This window comes from Poecilia formosa, unplaced genomic scaffold, assembly GCF_000485575.1.
Source record: "Poecilia formosa unplaced genomic scaffold, Poecilia_formosa-5.1.2 Scaffold608, whole genome shotgun sequence".
NCBI lineage: Eukaryota > Metazoa > Chordata > Actinopteri > Cyprinodontiformes > Poeciliidae > Poecilia > Poecilia formosa.
The window spans coordinates 156,101-171,268 of NW_006800547.1; the positions used below are offsets into that span (position 1 = coordinate 156,101).

Below are 15,168 nucleotides of genomic sequence, written 5' to 3' on the forward strand. Positions count from 1 at the left end.
AATTTTGTAATTGGTAGGGCATCGATTTTTTTTAAATTTTATTTCTATGAACAAAAAATAAATAACTAAATTGTGGAGGGCCCCCTGCTGGTCAGGGCCCCTAGAATTGTCATCACTTTCCCCCCCCTATACCGCGCCTCCGAAGCTAGTCATGTGACTTCCTGCGTCATCAGGAGACTCTTACGGGATTAATAACGTCATTCAGGTTCGTTGGATAATTGTAAATACTAGAAATAAAGAGAGTCAGATCTGCTCGGAATGTAACGTTTCTACGGGTTCTGGACTCAGTTCGGGTCCAGAGTCTGTAAACAGCTCCAGAAGCAGCAGTTCTACTCCGGACCGGCAGGCGGCGGCGGCGTGCCCGTCCTGTTCCCCCTGTTTGCCATCTATCATGGCGGCTCCCAGCTGCAGGTGTCGTTCACGGTGAGGTTGTTCTTGGTTCGGTGACGCAGGATGAGGTGAAGAGCTTACCGGCCTCAGGTGAGACACACAGAGCGCGAGCTGGCGGGACACCCGGTAGCTGAGAACTTCCTGTCCGCCTTTCTAGCAGCAGCAGAAAAACAGAACCAGACTTCAGTCTGAAGAAGTGAAAATATCTGTTCGGCAGGTGAACAGACTTGAGATAAACACACGTGTGGGCTTTGATTAGACAGCAGCTCCTCAGTAATCCATCCGGCTTATCAGTTTGGTATGTGAGGAACTGCTTTTACTGTCCTGGACGAACTTTAGACATATTCTGTTCAAGTTTACGCGGTTTGGTCCTGGTGATGTTCATTTGTCTGAATATTATTATTTTCTAATCTGCTGTTTTCTTTCATTCGGCTTCGGTTTCATCTCCAAGAACTTTTATTTTGAAAGGTTCTCTCTTGGATTTCTCAGATGAGCTGAGGGGAGTCTTTGTGTTTCTGTCATTTCAAATTCAATTTAGAAATACTTTATTGACCCCCAAAGGAAAATAAAATGTTGTAACTCATTAATTCAACATTTTTCACAGTTATTGTAGATAGTGATCTGCTGTAGCAGTCTGTCTTACATTGAACTGGAAGACGCTTCTGACCGACATGAAGAGTTGTCCTTAATTTTCTTGATTTCATGTGAAATCCTTCTTTCCATCATCGTCATCATCATCATCTCCAGAGTTTTCACAATAAAAGTAAAATAAATAAATCAAAATGTGTTTCCTCCACAGTCACTTCCCAATCTGTCCACTTATCACTTAATACTGGGAGGTGATTTTAACTGCCGGCTTGATCCTCAGCTGATTGGCTCTGCCTTCACACTCATCCAAAATTATTAACTCCTTTATGTCTGAATTTAATGTTCATGACGCCTGCTGTTTTCTTCACCCCTCCCAGGTTTACTCGTTTGTATCCCCAGTCCACCACACCTTTACGCGTATTGATTTTTTTTCTTGATTGATAATAAATTGCTGTCCTCTCTCACTGGGTGCAAATATGATGCTATTGTTCTATCAGATCACGCCCCAGTTTCTATAATATTAGATTTGACTCTCACCCCATTGAGGGCCCACCGTGGAGGCTGGGCATCCATTTGCTATCAAATGAAAAAATTGTATCTTTTGTGGCACGACAAATAGATTATTTTCTAGAAAATAATAAAGGTCCTGAGGTGTTGGCCTCACTACTCTGGGAGACACTTAAAGTCTTCATCAGAGAGGAAATTATCTCCTATGTAAAGTATGAAAATAAGCTGCAAAGAGAGAAAATTAGTACTTTGACACACTACATTACTCAGATTGACAACTTGTATGCAATATCACCTTCTCCCACTTTGTACCAGGATCACCTTGTGTTGCAAGCTGAGTTTGATGTGCTCATGACACAAATTACCACTGAGCTGTTGCTTCAGTCTGGTGCCCAGTTTTACAAACATGAAGATGAGGCTGGTAAACTCCTGGCTCACCAAATTCGACATGTGTCAGCCTCTTGCCACATCTCTCAGATCCAAACTACCCAGGGTGTCACAACTGACCCAATGGAAATTAATTTGGCCTTCAAGGATTTTTATAGGACATTATGCTCCTCAGAATGTACTCCTGTAACTGATTTTGATAACTTTTTTAATGATTTGGAAATTCCTATCAGTCACGATGTAGCTGACAATCTTGAGAGACCTATTGTCATCTCTGAACTCACTGAGGCAGTTAAGGCCCTGCGGGGGGGCGGTAACTGCCCAGGCCCTGACTGGTAACTGCCCAGGCCCTGCGGGGGGGCGGTAACTGCCCAGGCCCTGACTGGTAACTGCCCAGGTCCTGACTGGTAACTGCCCAGGCCCTGACTGGTAACTGCCCAGGTCCTGACTGGTAACTGCCCAGGCCCTGACTGGTAACTGCCCAGGTCCTGACTGGTAACTGCCCAGGCCCTGACTGGTAACTGCCCAGGTCCTGACTGGTAACTGCCCAGGTCCTGACTGGTACCCTTGTGAGTTTTATGGGATATTGTGGGACACCTTTCTCCACTGCTTTTAGAGGTATACAATGAATCTTTGACTTCTGGGCGCCTACCTCAGATCCTTAATCAGGCAGTTATTACTTTACTTGCTAAAAAAGGCAGAGACCCTCAACTCTGTTCTTCCTATCGCCCAATAAGTTTACTTAATGTTGATTTTAAATTGCTAGCAAAAACAATAGCACTGAGACTAGAAACGGTGCTTCTAGTCTGTGGTTGGAATTGGTCAGAGCGGCTTTGTACAAAATAGGAACTCCTTTTCCAACATAAGACTTTAATGTATACAGCCCACCCTCTGGCAGTACTCAAGAAGTTGTGATATCTTTGGACACCGAAAAGGGCTCCAACAGAGTCGAGTGGCCATATTTATTCTACTTGATTAAGAAATTTGGCTTTGGGGAGAATTTTCTGTCTTGGATTAAGTTACTTTATTCTGACCCATATGCATCGATTAGGACAAAATACTCAATCTGGCTATTTTCGTCTCAGTTGCTCTATGCGCCAAGGCTGCCCGCTGAGTCTGCTATTATTTGCTTTGGCAATTGAACCCTTCGCAATAGCACTTAGATGTAATACAAGCATTATTGGTATTTAGAGGAATGACATGGAAACCAAGGTTTCTCTATAAACTGATGATCTTCTTTTGTACATCTCTAATTTGAATATTTCTATTCCTGCTGTACTTGCCACACTTGGTAAATTTGGGCAGCTGTCAGGTTATAAATTAAACCTCAGCAAAAGTGAATTATTCCCAGTTAATGCATTAGCTTAAAGTTACCCACTGCATACATTAATTACCATTTAAGGTCGTAGACCAGAGCTTTACCTACTTAGGGATCCAGATTACATCCAAATACAAGGATCTTTTTAAAGCTAACTCCTCCCCTTTATTATTTCATGTTAAGGACTTTGATCGTTGGTCGGTGCTTGGCCTCTCATTGGTTGCTCTGGTTAACTCAATCAAAATGAACATCCTGCCGCGTTTTTCCAACTATTTCAGTGCATCCCTATTTTTCTTCACGGACCTTTTTTAGCAAACTCCATAGTATAATTACCAAATTTCTCTGGAATGGTTAGGCTCCTCGTATACGTACTCGGTTCTTACAGAGACCTAAAAGGCTTGGGGGAATGGCCTTGCCAAATGTTAGATATTATTATTGGGCCTCAAATATTAGACTTTTTAGATATTGGCTCGATGCCCTTCTTCTCCAGGTTGGCTTGTTATGGAGGCCAACTCTGAAAAACCTGTGTCCTTAGCAGCCTTACTACATTCACCATTACAGTCTTCAACTAAACTTTATACTTCTAATAAAATAGTCGATGCGTCCTTAAGGCTGTGGATGCAGTTGAGACGGCATTTCGGCTTGCGAGCTCCTATAGCTTCAAATCATACCTTTCCACCGTCTCTCTCAGACGGCATCTTCCTGTTGTGGCGGAGAATAGGAATTTCAACTTTTCATGACGTGTATCTTGATAGTACTTTTGCCTTGTTCCAACAAATCTCTGAGAAGTTTCATATCCTGCGCCATCAATTTTTTAGATACTTGCAAGTGTGCAGCTTTGTCCTCTCTACCTATTCAGATTTTTCCAACCTTCCCAGGGAGTCAGGGAGTCACCCTTGGGTATTTTTCTAAAACCTCCTGTCAAACTGAAAGGGGCTAGATCTTTTATTTGCAATGAAATTACTCTTCTACGCCCACAAACCTTGAATTCCTTTAGATCTTTTTGGGAGGAAGACCTTGGACACAAATCCTGTCATTAGTACATAAGTCCTCCATTTGTGCCAGACATAATCTAATTCAATGCAAACTTTGCACTTATTATACTAAAGCACGTCTGGCTAAGTTTTATACCAACGTTTCTCCTGCCTGTGATGGATGCCAGCGTTCTCCAGCTAATTTGATCTGCACCATCTGGCTCTGCCCTCAGCTTTTTAATTATTGGTCCAAAGTTTTTGCTATTCTGTTGGACATTTTTGACAAGAAATTGGAGTTTGGCCCCTTGACTGCTTTGTTTGGAGTTGCACCTCCTCAGCCCACCCTGTCCTGTCAGAAATCCTCCTTGGCTTTCTTGGCATTTTTGGCACAGAGTGATAATGAAATGGAAATGGCCTCAACCTCCATCATACACACACAGATACGCTGCATTTCACCAAACTAGAGAAAATCTGTTTTACTTTAAGAGGCTCTTCTATGAGATTTTTGGGTTTGTGGAGCCGCTTGTTAAGAACCTTAGATTAATTTCCCTAATATTGCAGATAAGGTGGTTATGTACACAGCTGGTGCTTATTATTCTTATCTACATCTATTACTTTCATCTTTTTCCTTGAGTTAAGCTTGACCGATATATTGACAGAAGAATCCTCTGGCACTGAAATGTGTTTATTTATTTTTTGTTGTCTTTGTGGGTTGAGGGAAAAAGATTTCCACACATTTAGTTCTGTCCTCCGTTTTATCATGTATCCGTTTCCTGTCTGCTAGCGCAGTATGTTTATTCTGACTGTACCTCATGTATATGTGTGTGTAACTGGGTGTGTCGTAGCCCAGGTATGTTAACGGTACAATGTTAGCCATGTAGCTGCGGCTCTGCCTTTACACTGGAAGTCAGGACAGACGCAGCGCTGCTGCAGTTCGTCTCCTGGCTGAACAGAAACGCTTGTCCTCCACCTGTGTCTCTGTAGCTATGAGTGTGATGTCATCAATGATGCGGGGTGCGCGGCTGCTCCGGAGCTCCGCCCCCCTGCTCACCTGGCCTCAGAGCAGACGACTGGCCTCCAAGCAGGTAAGGCTGTGGATGTTAGCTTAGCTTGTGGTTGGTGTCCTGGACTAGAGTAAAGGCTGATGACTCACTTGGTGCAGGTCAAAGGTCAGAGGAAGGAGCAGAAGAAGCCCAACCTGAAGCCCAAAGTGGACAAACAGGAAGTGGAGATCAGACAGGGCATGACGGCGGCGGCGCTGGCGGCGGCCATGAACAGAGACTTTGGTGAGCAGCGTTAGCTAACCCCGACGACCCGATTCTCCTGCAGATTCTACTGACCCGGTTCTGCTACAGACCACGTTGTGGAGGCGCTGCTCAACACGCCGGCGGACCTAGACTCGCTCCGGCCCGACTCGGTTCTGGAGGACAGCTGGATCAAGGAGGCGGTGATCCGGTCGGGGATGAAGTTCAGATGGGCCAAGCTGGGCGAGAGCCGAGAGCGGCCCAACAGAGACGCCCAGAGGAGGTACCGGGAGCACCGGATGGGACCGGACCTGACCATCATCCAACTGACCTGTCTGTGACCCCTCTGTGACCCCAGGCCCCCTGCTGACCCCGCGCTGCTGGTGAGTCGCCCCCCGGTGGTCACCATCATGGGTCATGTGGATCACGGGAAGACGACGCTGCTGGACAGCCTGAGGAAGAGCCAGCTGGTCGCCACGGAGGCCGGCGGCATCACGCAGCACATCGGCGCCTTCCTGGGTAACGGGGCCAGCTGGCAGGCTCCACCCCCAAAACCCCAGATCAGATTCTTTGTGGAGCTCCTGACCTCTGTCTTTCTGACCTCCAGTCCAGCTGCCCACCGGGGAGCGGATCACCTTCCTGGACACGCCGGGCCACGCCGCCTTCTCCTCCATGAGGGCCCGCGGCGCCCACGCCACCGACATCGTGGTGCTGGTGGTGGCGGCCGACGACGGCGTCATGAACCAGACCGTGGAGTCCATCCAGCACGCCAAGAACGCCAAAGGTAGAAGTGGGTGTCATCAGGCGGCGCCGGGTTGTTTTGAGGTTCTGGTTCTGATGTTCTGCTTGCGGCCCGGCCCAGTCCCCATCATCGTGGCGGTGAATAAGTGCGACAAGCCACAGGCCGACCCCCAGCGGGTGAAGCAGGAGCTGCTGGCGCACGGCGTCGTCTGCGAGGAGTTCGGCGGCGACGTTCAGGCCATCCACATCTCGGCTCTGAAGGTGATCCGACCCGACTGGAGCCGCCCCGGTCTGGCCGACACACGGCGCCCGGCGCGGCCTCAACGATGATGTCGCTGTTTCCAGGGCGACAACCTGCAGGCTCTGGCCGAGGCCACGGTGGCGCTGGCCGAGGTTCTGGAGCTCAAGGCGGACCCGGGCGGCCCGGTGGAGGCCGTCCTCATCGAGAGCCGGACCGACAAGGGCAAAGGGTGAGTCCTCCAGAACCGGGTCCGGTTCTGATGGGGGTTCTGCTGACGGGGCTGCTTCCTGTTCCCAGCCCCGTGACTACGGTCATCGTCCAGAGGGGGATGCTGCGGCGCGGCTGCGTTCTGGTGGCCGGCCGCTGCTGGGCCAAGGTCCGCTTCCTGTTCGACGAGAACGGCTGCGCGGTGCTGGAGGCGGCGCCGAGCGCGGTGGTCCAGGTGGTCGGATGGAAGGAGCTGCCGTCTGCCGGAGAGACCGTGCTGGAGGTGGAGTCGGAGGTGAGGGCCAGAACCGGTGTCTGGTTGCAAAGTTCTAGCAACCAGAACTTTGGTTCTGGTTGCTAGAATCCCCACATGTACAAACAGCCCGTCCTGTCAGAGCTGTGCGTTAGCTACTTCCTGTGTGGACCGCTGCAGTAAAAGCCTGTCCTGTGGCCTGCAGCAGCGGGCCAGAGAGGTGGTGGAGTGGAGGAGCCACCAGGCGGAGCAGCACAAGCTGCTGGGGGAGCAGAGCGCCATCGAGCTCAAGCAGCAGCGCCACCTGGAGGAGTACCGGCGGGAGCGCGAGCCGCTGGCCCACCTGAGCTGGCGCCAGAGGAGGGCGGCGCTGTACCGGGCCGACAAGATCCGCTTCTCGATGCGGCCCAGCGAGCGGACGGAGAGCGACGAGCCCGGCCTGCCGCTCGTCATCAAAGGTGGGGACGGCGCTACGCCGGCTCCGCCCGGCGTGACGTCACTGACCGGTGACCTCTGACCTACAGGTGACGTGGACGGGTCGGTGAAGACGCTGCTGAACATCCTGGACGGCTACGACGCCCAGGACGAATGCCGGCTGGACGTGATCCACTTCGGCGTCGGCGACGTCTCGGAGAACGACGTCAACATGGCCGCCACGTTCGGAGGTAGGTGTTCTGGTGCCAAGCGGGGCCAAGCAGTGTTGCCTTGGTAACGGCAGCAGGTTCCGGTTCTGTTCCTCAGGGTCGGTGTACGGCTTCAACGTGGCGGCGAGCCGCGGCGTGACGCAGCTGGCGGCGCGGAGGGGCGTCGCCCTGCAGCTGCACCGCGTCATCTACCAGCTGGTGGAGCAGCTGCGCCACGAGTTGAGCAGCAAGCTGCCGCCGCAGCGCCGCTGCAGCACCGTGGGTGAGTACAGGTCCAGAACCACTTCAGAACCGGGTCAGACTGCTTCCATCTGAAGCAAACAGAACTGACTGGCACCTCTGCTCTGTCCCTCTGCCCCCGCCTGCAGGTGAGGCGACGGTCCTCGCCATCTTCACCGTCTCTGTGGGGAAGAAGGAGGTTCTGGTGGCTGGTTGCCGGGTCCAGAAGGGCCAGCTGGACCGGCGGCTGAAGTTCAGGCTGATCCGAGGACGAGACACGGTGTGGGAGGGTGAGTGAGACCAGAACCAGGCCGGGCCCAATTGGTTCTGAACCTTGAGGATTTATGTGTTCGGGTCCTGATGGTTATCCAGTTCATCCTGGTCAGAATGAACTGGTTCATGTTCACAGTTCACCACCATGAACTAGTTCTCCTGGTCAGGAGCTTCTCTGATTGGCTGAGCAGGAGGTCAGAGGTCAGGTGGAACCTTCAGACATCATTAAACACCAGTTTCATTAAACCAGCGCTGCCAGTCATCCTTATGTACACGCTGCTCAAAGCCTCCCCATTAGCAGTAACAGAAGCGTTCCTGTACGTCGTTTCTGCCAATAGAACGTTTGGCAGCAGATGCATAAGGATGATTGACAGCTCGGGAGCAGTGCATCACCATGGAGACGGTTAGGGTACAGAAGTTACATGCTGCAGCTTTAATGAGCCGGTTCTGGTTCTGGTTCTGCTGCAGGTACTGTGTTGACGCTGAAGCACCATAAGGATGACGTGGCGACGGCGAAGGCGGGCATGGAGTGCGGCGTGTCGGTGGACGGCGAGGTGGACTTCAGCGCTGGTGATGTCATCGAATGCTTCGAGGAGCAGGAAGTTCCTCGGGTCACTTCCTGGGACCCTGGGTTCTGACCGGACCCTCAGACTGAGAAACTACTCCGTTTGGTTCTGGAACATTTTATTAATATTTCAGGAAAACAAATCTGATCATCGATTCACATGTTCAAATAAACGATTCCAACATCCAGACCCGACTGCTTCATTCCAGACAGGAAGTTCCGCCTTCCAGAGGAACCTCCCAGCTGGGTCTACTTCCTCCTGGTTCTGGCGAGCAGTGCCGGGTCGATCTGGTCTGGACTCAGGCCTCTGACGGAGAAGAGGCGGGCGGCACGCTCCGATAGCGTTCCCCCGCACTTCAGGCCGCGGCGCATCAGTTCCTCCTTCAGAACCTCCAGACCCAGAGACTCCAGCTGCTGGACGGATGGCACCGAGGACAGGTCCAACTGCTGAGGCAGAACCAGAACAGTCAGAACCCAGCAGAGGGTTCTGCTCTAAATCACGTTTAAGCATCTGGATTCTGGTTCTGACCTGATCTGGTTCCCTGCAGCCCTGAGGAGGGTTCTGGTCCCCTGACAGTTCAACAGCCGGTTCTGTCAGGGGTCCGGGGTTCTGGACCTCTGAGGTTCTGGCGGTTGGAGCGGCTGAAGCGGTGCTGGAGGAGACAACAGAACTTGAGGCTGGATGTGGATCCGGGTCATGGGAACTGGTTTGGTTCTGGTTCTGATGGTGAACTGGTCTGGTTCGGATCAGTTCTGCTTAGAGTGAACAGCTGATTCTGAATCAGAACTGAGAATATTTCAGCTTCTTGGACCGGTGCTGGACGGGTTTCTGCAGCTGGACCATCTGGACCCCCGGATTATGAGGAACCAGTTGGAACCATCAGAACCAGTTTAGCCAGCGCTCCCAGGAACAGAACCCACCCTGAAGCTAAACATGGATCGGTCCAGAACCAGCCGGTCCGATCGGTGGACTCTGAACCTGCAGCGCCTCCAGCTGGTCAGACATGGAAAAACCTGTTGATCTAACGCTGACCTTTGACCTCTGAGGATCAGGAACATCCATCAACAGACCTGCTGCTGGGTCCAGGCTCCGCCTCCTCCCTCTGGGTCGTCATGGTAACGGCTCCTCTGCTGCTGCGTGGAAACTCTTCATCATCTTCATCCTCAGAGCTCAGCAGCTCCTCCAGTCCCGTCCTGTAACCATGGCAACAGAGGTTCAGAGCCTGGCTGTGCTCCCTTCACCGGGTCAGAACCTCACACACTGACCAGAACCCGGCCGCCGCTGCAGTCTTCATCCTCTTCCTCGCAGGGGCTTGGTTCTGATCCGGGTCGGCTCCGACCTTCACCTGACCGCTGGAGGTCGCCTGCAGGCCTGCAACACACACACACACACACACACACACACACACACACCTTAAAGATCCAGAGCTGCAGCTGGGCCGGCCCGCTGCCTGGTTCTGACCCGTCACCTTTCAGAACCGAGTCCTCCAGACGCTCGCTCAGGTCGTGGCACTGCTGCTGGTACTGCGGGTCGGCGAACTGATGCCGTGGCTCTGACAGCTTCCTCTGCAGACGCTCCAGCCGCCGCTGCTCCTTCTCCGCCTCGCGCTCCGACTGCTTCTTCAGCCAGTCCGCCATCCTACCAGAACCAGAACCTGTCTGGACCCTTCACTACAAAACAACATCCAGAGCAAGAGGAGGAGCTTACTCCTTCTCATGGTTAACGTCTCGAAGGCGGCGGCCGCTCAGGTCTCTGCAGGCCTCTCTGTTGGTCGTCTTCTCGATCTGCGCTCCCAAAGCCCGGAGCATGGACCCAAAACCTGGAAAACCAACGAAACATGGACCCAAAACCTGGAAAACCAACGAAACATGGACCCAAAACCTGGTCATGAGATCGGAACATTTCCGGGAACTGACCTCCCTTCCCTCCACGGAGCCGGGGCTCCAGGCGGTAGACGGCCCCATCCTGCAGCCGCTCCTCCAGCCCGGTCAGACGGCCGTTAGTGGTGACGTACCAGTCCTGATGGGAAATACTGGATCAGTAAAGATTCCTACAAACTGGACCCGAGACAGAACCAACGACCCGTCACCACTTCAGGATGAGACCTGACCTCTGGTTCGGATTTTTAGTTTCTGACGATCTAAAGGCCACAGCCCTGTGGGACACCGTCACAAAACGGTGGATAAATCTAAATCATTAAATACATTTATTTAGAATAATACAAATGTTTTCTAAACACGAAACTTTATTTGTTCAGAGTTTCGCTCTCAGAGTTTGACAACCGTTTGAACTCCCAGTTCCACTGAAACTGGAAGTGCCGGTATCAGAGTTGGTCCCAGCAGGAACTACATCTGAACACTAGTTTTCCTGATTTAATGTTTCTTTTGCATTTAGTTATTTTCTGTTTCTGTCGTACTTCTTTACATTCGTGCGGACAATAAAGGCTTAGAAAAAACAAACAACCCATCTGATTATTATTATAAAGTTTATTTGATAGGGACAGACACACATCGACATAGACAAACTGAATAAAACATCTTCCCATGTTTGCATCGTGGTGCAACAGCAACAGCTAATTCGCAGCACTTGTCCCTAGTTGGGCTTTTTGAAAAATAACTAAAAATTGAAGTGATAATCATTTAAAATAGCACAACATAATGTATACAAACAGAAAAATGTAAATCAAAAATGGGTACAGTTCTGTTTTTGATCACCTCCGGGAAACTGTAACATCTTAAATGAACTTTAATACAGCTCCGAAGTAAAACAGGAGATTTATGTTAAAGCTTGTTGTTAACCTATAGCATGTTCAAGTGTGCAGATTTTTTTTAATTATCCCTATGTTAGCCTCCGGTAGCTTAACAGCTAACAGGCTTCCAGCTCCGATTTAAACCCTTTAACCCCACGCTAAGGTTCGGTTCCGGTTCTGTTAGATATAATCACTCACCTGGTGCGGGACGAACCGTTCCAGAACATCTCTGACAACAGAACCAGGTGGAAACTCGAAGCTTGAGCACCTGAAGCTCGGAGCAACAACAAAGACCTCCATTTTGGCTCCGTTTGTTACACCACTGAACGGTCTGCGCAGGCGCAGGACTTTATAGGGACGTCTCATAGGCGCCTCCTGGCGCATAGGATTAGAATCGATGCTCTTGAGGTGAAACACAAACCAGTATATATGTTAAGTAATATACTTAAATTTCTATTTATTTCGAACAGACAATAATAAACAAACAACCAAACTTTTAAACTTGAAAAGTTTATGAAGTTATAAAAAAATTCCAGTCCAGATTTGCATTAACCTTCTTAAATCGGCCGGGGACGGCGCTGTGGCCCAACAGGAAGTCAAAGGGAACTCGCTTATTTCCGGTATTGGAGGACAACATGGCGGCCTTGTGTAAACTGAGGTTTGGGTGCCGGTCCGCGTTCCGCTTTTCCTCAAGCGTTTCCGTCCGGACCTCCTTCAGCTCAGACAGTGAGGACGGAACCAGAGCCGGGGCCGGCTTCGCGGCAGCCTTTCAGCGACAGGCGGAGCTCCAGCGGGAGGCAGAGAACTCCGCGCCCGATCAGAGTGGCTCCATCCCCGGCCAGGAGCAGACCTTCGCCTCGCTCTTCCAGGCGGTTCCGGTCAGAGACAAGGTTGTGGTTGGAAACATCTTCCATGTGGTCCGGGATGACCTGTACATCGACTTCGGAGGGAAGTTTCACTGCGTCTGCCGGAGACCCGCGGCCGGAGGAGAGAGGCTGCAGCGGGGCTCCAGGGTCCGGCTGAAGGTCCTGGACCCGGAGCTCACCGCTCGGTTCCTCGGAGCCAAGACCGACACCACCCTGCTGGAGGCCCAGGCGGTCTTGCTGGGCCCGCTGGAGGAACGGGAGGCCCAGGGACGGGTGCAGAAACAGGACTAGAACCGGAACAATGGCTGAAGCCAGAACCGGGACCAAAAACAGATCTGGTTCAGGGTCTGGACCGTTGAGTGAATTGTTGAATTAATCTTTTAAATCAAGTTTGTGTAAAATGATCGGAATAAATATTTATAAAGTACTGAAGTGTTTCTGTCTGCAGTTTGTGAGACCCAGTTTGCTCGAGTGTGGCCCAAACTAAGCCAGTAAGATCAGAACCAGGGAATCAATCAGTCAGGATGTTCTGATGAGCCAGGTCAAACCCAGCACTGAGATCCAGGGATACCAAGACCGACGTTCTGGACCCACTGCTGTTACGATGTGGATCATCCAGAACTTTTACCAACGGTTCCTGTTCTGTGGTCCAGGACCGACTGGGAACAGCTGTGAGACCGGAACAGGTTCGTTAATACCTGGAGCAGTTTGGACCGAACCTGGGATGAACCCATTAGTACCTGAGTCCTTTATTATCCACCCATTAATGTGTTCATTATTGAACCTTTTCCTGGTTCAATAATCCGGCAGATCAGAGATTAACAAACATCTTCAGTTGGATTTATCCAGGAGAAATACTTGGACTAGACCCATGGAGAGGCAGATTTTCAGTACATTTACAGAAATAAGTTGAAAGGCAACTTTGAGCAAATTGAATTATTTTATTTTAAAGCTTATATGTATAAACAGGCTAATAACATTTTATGTAATCCAAAAGTAGGATCTTATATTCTAGTAAAGGATGTTTTTTTAGGCCCCAGAGGTTTGTGGCCCCAAGCCTTTTACAAACTGAGGATTGAAAATGTTCTCCGATTTAAATGGGGCCCCTCACTCTGCCGGGACAGATCCTATGCCAACAGATTGGGCTGGAGTTTGTGGTTCAGTTCTCCGTCTGTCTTGCAAATTGTTCTCCCAGCGCGCTCATCCGGGCTTAAAGAGCTCCGTCTGGGGGCCGGATTTCCGGATTTCCAAGCAAAGCGAGCATTGGACCAAACAGCCCGCCTCAACTAAACTGTAGATAATAGACAAAGATGTCTGCCAATCAGAACTCTAGCTCCGGTGTTCTTGACCAATGAATGTAAGACGGTTTGTAGAAAAGAAGCGCGTGCGTTCGGTTAAATCAATGCGATATGAAAGAAGATGGAGTTTCTCACCCGGTAAAGAAACACGATTACTTGAGAAAGGAATTAAAAACAGGTGGCGCTGGGCAAAGGAAAGGGGACAAGACGGGAAGCTGGCGGACATTTTTTCCTCTGGGGGGCGTTTGGTCGAAGGTAAACTTTACACCATATGCACAACAATACCAGTTTAGACTTTGAGCAACTTGGTAAAATTGTATTGTGTAACATTAAATCATGCTTGGCTGCAACGGTATCAATGGCAGCTCTTCTTCTTCTTCTTCTTCTTCTTCTTCTCTTCAGTGTTTGTAGCTTGTAGCTCCTCCCCTGCTACTAGTAGCTTCACTGCATCAGTTCAGCGTCTCACCGGCTGATGACGTTGCTGTGATTCACTTTGTCTGGTATTTTTGTACATATGTTTTGTCAGTTCTGTGATCATGTCAAAGCAGCAACTTATATTAAAAAGTGTTTTATTTCTGTTCGAAAGCTGCCCGCTTCCATGGAAGGACAACAGAAAATCGCTCTGATAAACATGTAATTACTAAAATCACGATATCCTGACTTTGTATCCCTCTGAAAAATGAACCCATTTAAATAAAGAAATCCCTCCATGGTGACACCTCGATAGAGAGCGTTCATTTTATAGCGTTAACATCGGAGCTGTAAGTGGTCCGGTATGAAACGGGGGAGATAGAACAACGGAACCACAGGACTTTTAAATTTCAATAATCAGAATACCGAAATTGTTTCCGTTGTTTTAAAAGGTTTATGTCAGTCTGCCTTTTCCCCATTGATACGTTTCCCAGCCGCCATGTACCTTTAAAAAAAAAAAAATGACGCACACATCGCGCAAAACTCTGAAACGGGAGAAGTGGGACATAAAACGGAGCGACGAACTAGATGTGAATTATGGCATAAAAACAGAGAATCCGACGCTGAACAGGGAAAAATCAACACATGATGTGAAACATGACGATTAGGCGGCGCAGCAGGTGATGAGTGAAGATTAATGATGGTCAATAAATGATAAAATAAATCTAACAGGACAGAAACTAAAGTGGACATAGCAATAAACCAAGAGAGGATAATACTAATCAAATGAAACCAATGGGAATGAATGAAGAACAAAATGCAAGAATAAACTAAGAAACTAAAGTAAATACAGAAGAATAAACTGGTATGGCAAGACCTTTAGAACAATAATTAATACAGTGGACTGTATGGCAAGAATGAACAGACACTATTTCCAGATAAAAGGTTAAATAATGTAGTTGAAGTGCCATGGGTTTGTTGAGACCACATCTAGTACTGAGAATAAATATATCTTACAGATCATAACAGTAAAGAATTTATCACTTATTATGTTTTTACTTAGATTTGATACATTTATTTCTTCACTATTATTTTTCATGTCAGTGTTAATGTCATGAGGCTGACGACTCCATGACACTTTCAATTTGGCTCATTAGGATTTGATTAAGAACCAGATTTGTTCTTTGTAATTTCTGTCCAGTAAAACTATTAATCTATAATCAATAGACAGGTCTATATAAAGATATAATCCATGTTTCTGTCTCATATTTCTATGGCATTAAAGGAACTTT

The 15,168-nt window shown here is 49.2% G+C and overlaps 3 protein-coding genes and 1 long non-coding RNA gene across 7 annotated transcripts; 2 read left to right on the forward strand and 2 right to left on the reverse strand.

The window, feature by feature from the left end:
- The first annotated feature begins 231 nt into the window (after positions 1 to 231).
- Positions 232 to 8,736, forward strand: mtif2 (mitochondrial translational initiation factor 2). Of its 3 annotated transcripts, XM_016665685.1 has the most exons (15): positions 232 to 480; positions 608 to 688; positions 5,149 to 5,249; positions 5,327 to 5,450; positions 5,520 to 5,691; positions 5,767 to 5,927; positions 6,016 to 6,192; positions 6,271 to 6,410; positions 6,495 to 6,619; positions 6,688 to 6,892; positions 7,056 to 7,308; positions 7,375 to 7,515; positions 7,592 to 7,756; positions 7,863 to 8,003; positions 8,455 to 8,624. In XM_016665685.1, the coding sequence occupies exons 3-15, from the start codon at positions 5,151 to 5,153 to the stop codon at positions 8,622 to 8,624; spliced, it is 2,073 nt and encodes a 690-aa protein (XP_016521171.1). In that variant the 5' UTR covers positions 232 to 480; positions 608 to 688; positions 5,149 to 5,150. The 3 variants fall into 3 exon arrangements, with proteins under 3 accessions (XP_016521171.1, XP_007541499.1, XP_016521172.1); XM_007541437.2 differs by lacking the exon at positions 608 to 688 and having other exon boundaries at positions 234 to 480; XM_016665686.1 differs by lacking the exons at positions 232 to 480; positions 608 to 688 and having other exon boundaries at positions 5,151 to 5,249; positions 8,455 to 8,736.
- LOC107834400 (uncharacterized) lies at positions 1,371 to 4,703 on the reverse strand. The gene is made up of 2 exons (XR_001660191.1): positions 2,438 to 4,703; positions 1,371 to 2,393 (listed from the first exon to the last, which is right to left on the reverse strand). It is a non-coding gene; the product is annotated as an uncharacterized LOC107834400 (long non-coding RNA).
- Positions 8,654 to 11,700, reverse strand: sde2 (SDE2 telomere maintenance homolog (S. pombe)). Of its 2 annotated transcripts, none has more exons than XM_007541435.2 (8): positions 11,500 to 11,700; positions 10,469 to 10,571; positions 10,260 to 10,371; positions 10,021 to 10,190; positions 9,818 to 9,923; positions 9,623 to 9,745; positions 9,081 to 9,204; positions 8,654 to 8,995 (listed from the first exon to the last, which is right to left on the reverse strand). In XM_007541435.2, the coding sequence occupies exons 1-8, from the start codon at positions 11,683 to 11,685 to the stop codon at positions 8,801 to 8,803; spliced, it is 1,119 nt and encodes a 372-aa protein (XP_007541497.2). In that variant the 5' UTR covers positions 11,686 to 11,700; the 3' UTR covers positions 8,654 to 8,800. The 2 variants fall into 2 exon arrangements, with proteins under 2 accessions (XP_007541497.2, XP_007541496.2); XM_007541434.2 differs by having other exon boundaries at positions 8,654 to 8,998.
- Positions 11,701 to 11,897: 197 nt separating this feature from the next.
- On the forward strand, positions 11,898 to 12,594 carry mrps28 (mitochondrial ribosomal protein S28). The gene has a single exon (XM_007541439.2). The coding sequence runs from the start codon at positions 11,937 to 11,939 to the stop codon at positions 12,456 to 12,458; it is 522 nt and encodes a 173-aa protein (XP_007541501.1). The 5' UTR covers positions 11,898 to 11,936; the 3' UTR covers positions 12,459 to 12,594.
- The last annotated feature ends 2,574 nt before the right edge of the window (positions 12,595 to 15,168 follow it).

Bases quoted from the DNA above. Each gene is read 5' to 3' on its own strand.
- mtif2 (XM_016665685.1), top strand. From the start codon at position 5,151: ATGAGTGTGATGTCATCAATGATGCGGGGTGCGCGGCTGCTCCGGAGC. The intron at 6,411-6,494 runs GTGATCCGACCC...CGCTGTTTCCAG, and splicing joins TCCACATCTCGGCTCTGAAG to GGCGACAACCTGCAGGCTCT. The intron at 7,516-7,591 runs GTAGGTGTTCTG...TCTGTTCCTCAG, and splicing joins CATGGCCGCCACGTTCGGAG to GGTCGGTGTACGGCTTCAAC.
- sde2 (XM_007541434.2), bottom strand. From the start codon at position 11,685: ATGCGCCAGGAGGCGCCTATGAGACGTCCCTATAAAGTCCTGCGCCTG. The intron at 10,572-11,499 runs GTGAGTGATTAT...ATTTCCCATCAG, and splicing joins AACGGTTCGTCCCGCACCAG to GACTGGTACGTCACCACTAA. The intron at 8,999-9,080 runs GTCAGAACCAGA...GTTCTGCCTCAG, and splicing joins GCTGCAGGGAACCAGATCAG to CAGTTGGACCTGTCCTCGGT.
- mrps28 (XM_007541439.2), top strand. From the start codon at position 11,937: ATGGCGGCCTTGTGTAAACTGAGGTTTGGGTGCCGGTCCGCGTTCCGC.